At 35.6% G+C, this 6935-nt stretch overlaps 2 protein-coding genes across 2 annotated transcripts; one reads left to right on the top strand and one right to left on the bottom strand.

Annotated features, from left to right (window-relative positions):
* The first annotated feature begins 819 nt into the window (after positions 1-819).
* LOC113277318 (protein CONSERVED ONLY IN THE GREEN LINEAGE 160, chloroplastic-like) lies at positions 820-4087 on the top strand. The gene is made up of 9 exons (XM_026526451.1): positions 820-1317; positions 1405-1551; positions 1660-1761; positions 1894-1974; positions 2076-2167; positions 2822-2914; positions 3337-3405; positions 3517-3731; positions 3809-4087. The coding sequence occupies exons 1-8, from the start codon at positions 985-987 to the stop codon at positions 3662-3664; spliced, it is 1065 nt and encodes a 354-aa protein (XP_026382236.1). The 5' UTR covers positions 820-984; the 3' UTR covers positions 3665-3731; positions 3809-4087.
* A 1034-nt stretch (positions 4088-5121) lies between these two features.
* Positions 5122-6310, bottom strand: LOC113324985 (cyclic dof factor 4-like). The gene has a single exon (XM_026573239.1). It carries the CDS (start codon positions 6182-6184, stop codon positions 5462-5464), a length of 723 nt encoding a protein of 240 aa, XP_026429024.1. The 5' UTR covers positions 6185-6310; the 3' UTR covers positions 5122-5461.
* Between the last annotated feature and the right edge of the window lie 625 nt (positions 6311-6935).

The raw sequence follows: 6935 nt of genomic DNA, 5'->3' as shown, positions 1-6935 counted from the left end.
TATAGACGAAATCGAACGTTTTTCCCGTAACTTTTCTTCATCGGACCTCAGAATGATCTCAGTTTTTGCATTAGCTTCGTTTTTGTATTCACTTTACAAGATAACGAGAAGAATTTTTTTATTTTTGAACCAGTTCCATTTAGTTTTTGGTCCTTCTCTATTGGTTTGATATGCAGTTTGATTCGGGAGTAAAAAAATATCAAATCAGACCCCATAGGTTGCCACATTCGACATGATCGGGTCCCGTAAACCGTGGCTATGTTATGACCAGAATAGCTGAAAATTTCTATGTTGATATAGTCGGCATGGTCAAGTCACATTAAACCGTGCCGACTTTGGGAATTTAATAACATGAATTATCCGAAATGACGCTTTGGTTGGCATGGTTTTAATCGTGCTGGCTCCTGCGTTATAGACAATCATTTCTTGTGTCAATTGTTTTGTCAGTAACTTTTCTTCACTCGGTCTCAAAATGATCTCGTTATTTTTGCGTTGGCTCGTCTTTTTATTTTCTTTACAAAATAGCGAGAAGAAATTTATATTTTTGAGCAAGTTCCATTTAGTCTATAATTGATGAAGAAGGGTACCACTATTAACGGGGCAGGTACCAAATCATATGAGACAAAATTGTCCTGACCGTTGGATCCTGGACTGGTACCCGCCTTTAGCATTGCGGCATCAGCCTTTACCGATCATGCATTTAGTGCTTGGACCTTGGTCCTTCTCTATTGGTTTGATATTTCTATATATAAATTGTGAAAAAAAAGTTCAAAATATCTTAATTGTCTAATATCTCCATCACATAAAATCCTGGGAAGCCAAATTATCAGTAACTTATCTCCATCACACAAACAAATGCAGATATTTTGATTTTTTTCCTCATCGAATCAAAATCAATACAAGTACATCCTCAATCTTTTCCTGAAAAAAGAAAAAGATCTCTTCTGCTTCTGCTGCTGCTTCATTTCTCTATTACTATTAACAATGGCGATTCTGAATTACTTATCAGTAACTTCATCTTCAACACCAATCAGTCCAGACTCAATACCACAACCCCAACCTGCTCCATTAGACCCAAGACAAACCAAAGTAATTCTCCCCAAAAAGAAGCCCCAGAAATGGTCTACTGGTATGGCTCCTGGTGATTATGGTGGTCCGCCTCCAGCAACTAAACTCAGAAAGTATTGGGGTGGTGAGAAAGATCCACTTGCTAAGGATGATTTCATGTGGAACAAAGATTTTATGAATCAAATGAAAAGATACATTCAAGAACCTGATTCTTCTTCCTCTTCTTCTCTTCAATCTCCTCCGGTCAAGGTAATAAATTAAATTTCTTATCTTTTCTTGTTAGAATTTTGGTTTTTTAATTTTGGGTCATAATCTGTTTGTTGAAATTCGTAACAGGATAAACCCTCTGGATTTTTAAGTTTTAATAGAGTACAGAGTTTAGAAAGCATGGAGACTGATTTGAGCAAAGAACTTACAGCACCGCCTAAACGTGTTTTGGAAATGCAAGTTGAAGCTGCAAGACGGCGGGTTTGGGAAATGCAGGTAAGATTGATGAATTACTTGTAAAAGGGTTTAGTTCAATTGGAAAATTTACACTCCTCTATTGATTATTGGGATGATTGTGTTAATGGGGCATTTTCGTTTTTTCAGGCGGCAGCAGCTGCTTCTGCATCACCTAAATGGAGACCGGCCCCGACTCGAAAAGAGCAGCAGAAATGGGATAGGGCAACTAAAGCGGCCACAGGAGGCAGTGTAAGTGACACCATGTTCTTTCGGTAATTTATCTCTTTGTGACTGAGCTCATTGTTGGCTGTATAATCTAGTTCGTGGTTGGAAATAATAGAAGAAAATCATTCAATTGTAATGTGTTACTTGTAACTGTAGGATGTTCTTATTCGTGAATCAAAGCAGCCTAAGGTTGATCCAAGAGTGTCGGCAGCGGAGTCACAGAAGCAATATGTGAAGGTATTTCTTGAGTTCAATTGTGCAGCGTCTTGGTTTGTTTTGCTCAGTTTGGATTTTTCTTGAAGCATTGACAAAGTCTTAGATGATTCTCTTAATTGCAGTTGAAGAATCAGTTACAACTTCTGACTTTGGGGTTTGGAGGCGTTGGTGTTGTTACGTGTTTTGTTTCGTATTCTCCAGAAATTGCAGCTAGGTAGGCAATGGTACCACATGGATGTATTTGAAGTGGAACCTATTAGTTTGCCAGATGTTACATTAGTACACTCCTGATGCATCAGGGCTAACTTTTAACACTTTACTTCAGAGATAACCACCAATAACTCGAGGTTTAATACTGAGCATTTGGACAAAAAAACATAAACTCCGTAGAAACTAAAAACAATGCCATGTTTTCTAGAACCTGACAGATTTCCATCTCTGTTCACATGTAGATGCATCTTTAACTATCTCGTTTGTTCTGAAATCTTGAGCTTTGTTTGGAGATTGGTTGATCCTAATTTAACTCATTGCAATGTCCTTGCAAGATTAGTTTTTTCTAAGTTGTTTCTTTCCTTTGCATAGAAGTGTTGTTCCAACTCCCAACTTCGAGCTTTTGTATTTAAACCCCATATTCTGAAATTTTGTGGAATTTTTTGAAATGCAACATATTCTCGTTCTATCATTCCTTACATCTTCTACTGATACAAATACAAACCAAAGTCATGTTCACAGTTCTGGTTCTAGAGTGACTAGTAACCTTTAAATGTGCCACTTTCCTCTCAGTACTTTTAAGACATGATATGAAAAGTCAGTTAATATATCGTTCTTGCTAAAAATTTAACATTGTTTATTCTTGTTGTGTCACCAGCTTTGGTGCTGGATTCCTTGGTTCTTTAATATACGTACGCATGCTTGGGAACAGTGTGGAAGGCTTGGCAGATGGAGCTAGAGGGGCTATCAAGTAAAGTTCCTAACCCTTTTAACCATTCTCATATTGCTTAATATCTCTATTGCGCAAATCCGGTATATTATTTTGTGACTTGTATTATTTAGCGCCCAAGTATGCATACTTCGCTTGTTCTTTCTATATGATTATGATTCAACAGATGGAGTTGGATGTAGAGCTTTCATACCATTTATTCTATCGCTTTATTAAGCTACAGGTTGCAGAACAACAGCTTGTATTTCTGCGAGAATACTTTTTTTCCTTTCATATGTAGAATTAGATACTGTCTATCACCTGCTATTGGTTATTGTGCAGTAGTTGGATTATGCACACTATCTAACTCGTGATTCATGGTACAAGTACATACTAGTGGTCGTCATACTTGATATGGAAAAGTGGAATGATTTTCAAGAGTACTGACAAATGTTAATATGCAGGGGAGCAATTGGGCAACCAAGACTGTTGGTTCCTGTCGCACTAGTTATGATCTTTAACCGTTGGAATGGGTTAGTACATTTATCGAATTACCTCTTGTCCAGTTTCAGATTATGATCACCCTTTTCTTTTTGGGTCACCATTCTAAATTTTATACCTTAAATTGTCGTGTCTGTGCGCAGGATCCTTGCACCAGAATATGGACTAATGAACCTACAGCTTATACCGATGCTTTTAGGGTTTTTCACCTACAAGCTAGCTACTTTTACCCAAGCTATCGAGGAGGCTATAAGACCTTTGTCCCTGTCTGAAAAGACGACAGAAGACTAAGACACTTAAGTCGTTGTCCATATAAAGCTGGCTTCTGCAATAATTCCTAACTATATTTCTCGAAGAGGTATGTAATCCATCAATATTACCTTGGTCATATTTCATTTCTATGACAACGCCTAATTTGTTTCGAATTTAATTCAGATCCTGCTTCCAAATTGTTGGTTTTCCGCTGTTCGCTAGTGAAAAGTTAAAAGAGAATCCCCTGATGACCTTGACTTCTGGGAGGAGAATGTAAAACATGATATATCCCAGTGCTTGATTACTGTAAGCATCTTAACTGTTCCAAAAATGTATGAATACACAGAGAGTTTACCGGAATCCTAGTTGTATTCTAAGAGTAAATAGTGAATGTAATTTCTTGTAGAAACTTTGAGTAAAATAATGCCAATCCTTTTTGGTCTTATCAACTTGGAAACTTGACTCAGATTTCTTCTTTCAGTAATCAACTTTTAGAACATCTAAAGGGAAAAATACAATAAAGAAAGAACACTAGTTGAGTTAAAATATATATTAAGATTATTTAAGTCTGAAACCCCTAATAAATATACTGCAAATAGATTTAGTTGTAGTTAACTGAAGATTAAAAGCTGTTTCAGTAAGAAAACAAACATATACGAATTCAAGCTATTATAGTCTTTCCGTTCCCCGGGAGCAGCGCGGGTCCGATGTACAACTAATCCTACTGGATAGGCATGAGCCTGGTCCCCTGGGCAGACCCCTCCTCACTAGACCTGCAGCTCAAACCCCTATTATAGTCTATTTTTTGGCTCAAAAACCAGAAGCTGATTGTTGAAGTTTGAACAACAACAACCTATTGCCAACCCATCAATTCTCTCATTTTATTCCAAATTTGAGTACATTTATTGATGTTTGATTAGCTTAGTCAATTAATTATTTTCTTAATCAAAACATATCTTATTGTTAATAGTTTATAAGATTTAGTTTCAAATTTTAAAGAATAGTAAACTCCATAATCATCATCTTTGTCTCCATCCCTTAATAATATACCTTGTTTTGGACTTAAACAAATTAACCCTTTTCTCACAGGTATGCAGGCCAAATCTCATTGGTAGTACTGCAGCAGAGACTTCTATTGACAAATTCATACCCTTTTCACCTAAATTTCATGATGCTCCAAAGAAAATCCCAAATTAAGACTCATAAATCATCTTTGTCCTCATCTTCAAAATCTTATTCTGGACTAACCATTTTCTTGTAAGTGTCAAACAGTTGAGTTGATCAGACACCTGGTGGTCGTACTCTGGAGCTTATTTTCCTTTTATTTTCCTAGCTATTTCGGCTTGCAGGCAGAAGACCTCTTCTTCTTATAAAAGGTTTTTCCGAAAAAGAAGCTAACCCTTTTCCCATAGGTATTCAATCAACAAATAAATTTTATGATGCTCCATGGAAAATTCCAAATGTGGACTGATACATCATCCTTGTCATATCGTCTATATCAAGTAAAAAATATATATATTGAAACCACTTTAATTTCATCGATTTGAGGTCTTGGTTTTGACCTTTTAGAAACTTCAACTTAATTACACTGAAGTCTCCTTGACATTTTAACAACTTGGACTGGATACATTAACAAACTTGAAGAAGAGATTAAGACCATAATTAACATCGCTTAGAACATAACTAACGGTTACATTAGAAAAAAGAACATTTCTGATTAAGCATAAGAACAATCTTCTTCTGTATGTACATAGAACACTAACAAATTTCTCAACTTGCAAAAATCAAAAACATACAGATTAAAAAAGCAAAAAACAACTAGAAGAGGTTAATTAACTAACATATTTGTCCGGTAGGATTCGTGTTACGTCGCTTCCCCGGAAAAACATGCTGAAAAGCACCACCACTGTCTCTAGAAACGGTGGTCATATGCTGCCACTGTTGAACCATCCCATGTATATCCAATTCTCCTACACCAGAAGCATCAAACATACAATGATCATGACCAGTTGATGAGAACCCAGACGGTTTCGCTTTGCGACGTCCGGCACCCACCGGAACGTTTCTTAAGGTACCACCAGCGGTCCAGTACCGTTGACAACCTTTACAAAAGTGTCTTGGCTGATTAACGTTATAGTTATTGAAGTAACAGAACTTTGTTTCCATGCTTTTACATCTTGGACATGGTATAATTTTTTCTGATATTTTTCTTTCTGCTGAAACTTCTCCAGATGATGATGTTGTTGATGAGGATGGTGATGAAGATGAAGATGACTTAATGATTTCTTCAGCTTCCTTTTTCACTACTACTGCCTGTACTTGTTTGGTGGTTTCTAAAGGAATTGTTGTTCCAAAGAGTTTGAATCCTGTTGTTGTTGGTTGCCTACTGATATTATTATCTACTTGAGCCATTATACCAGAGATCTGGATAGAGAAGAGAGAAGGGATTAGTAGTTGCAGTGTTTGAGGTTGGAAGAAGAGAGACCAGGGAATGATTATATAAATACTACTACTATTAGGGAGTGAGAGGTACATGATCAAAACCCATGTAACAGCCATCAAGAAGAACAAACCAACCTAAAAAGAAATAAACAAAAAAGGTGGGTGTTACCTTATTAGGAGATCTTCTTTTGTTAAGGGTTATCCAATGGAAACAAGCACTTGACCTACCATTTTTGTTTTGTCCATGCCCATGCCACATATAAAAATGAATCAAATACTAATTATTTAAGATTTTGGATTGAGGTACATGACACTGAATAGAATGCATCAACCACAAGTTAAAGAAATAAAATATTTAGCTTTTGTGATGTTTAATTTTTTATTGGAATCTGAACTTAGTTTTATTTTGAAAAATATAATCAATTATATTACAAATGGTTGGTCTCAATGATCGTTGGTAATTTTTTAAGAAAACATAAGATTTCATTCTTAAATCAAAGTAAATATTAATTTTCAAAAGATTAAAATTTCGCATTGCATAAATATATCTGAACAACATGTTCAACCCAACTTAGTAAATTGTCAAAGTTATTTAGATCGTTACATGCTCTAAATTAATAACATATTTAGCTGAGTTGCAACATTATTAACATTTCTTGGCTCAAAGGTGATATCTAGTGCTATGATTCATGTTCTCCAAGCGTTTAAATTTTCATAATAACAATTCCCATTTCTTGGATTTCAGTCTTTTAGAAGTAGAATATAATGTGTTAATAATATCAAAGATAAATAGTGTTATGTCTTCTTGAAAAATATTGTACTATATTCAATAAAGACTACCTAATCAAAAATGAACTTCAATGAAAAA

Source organism: Papaver somniferum, chromosome 1 (genome assembly GCF_003573695.1).
Source record: "Papaver somniferum cultivar HN1 chromosome 1, ASM357369v1, whole genome shotgun sequence".
Classification (NCBI taxonomy): Eukaryota; Viridiplantae; Streptophyta; class Magnoliopsida; order Ranunculales; family Papaveraceae; genus Papaver; species Papaver somniferum.
Note: the sequence above shows the minus strand (reverse complement) of the source record. Positions and strands in the feature narration are given on the sequence as shown.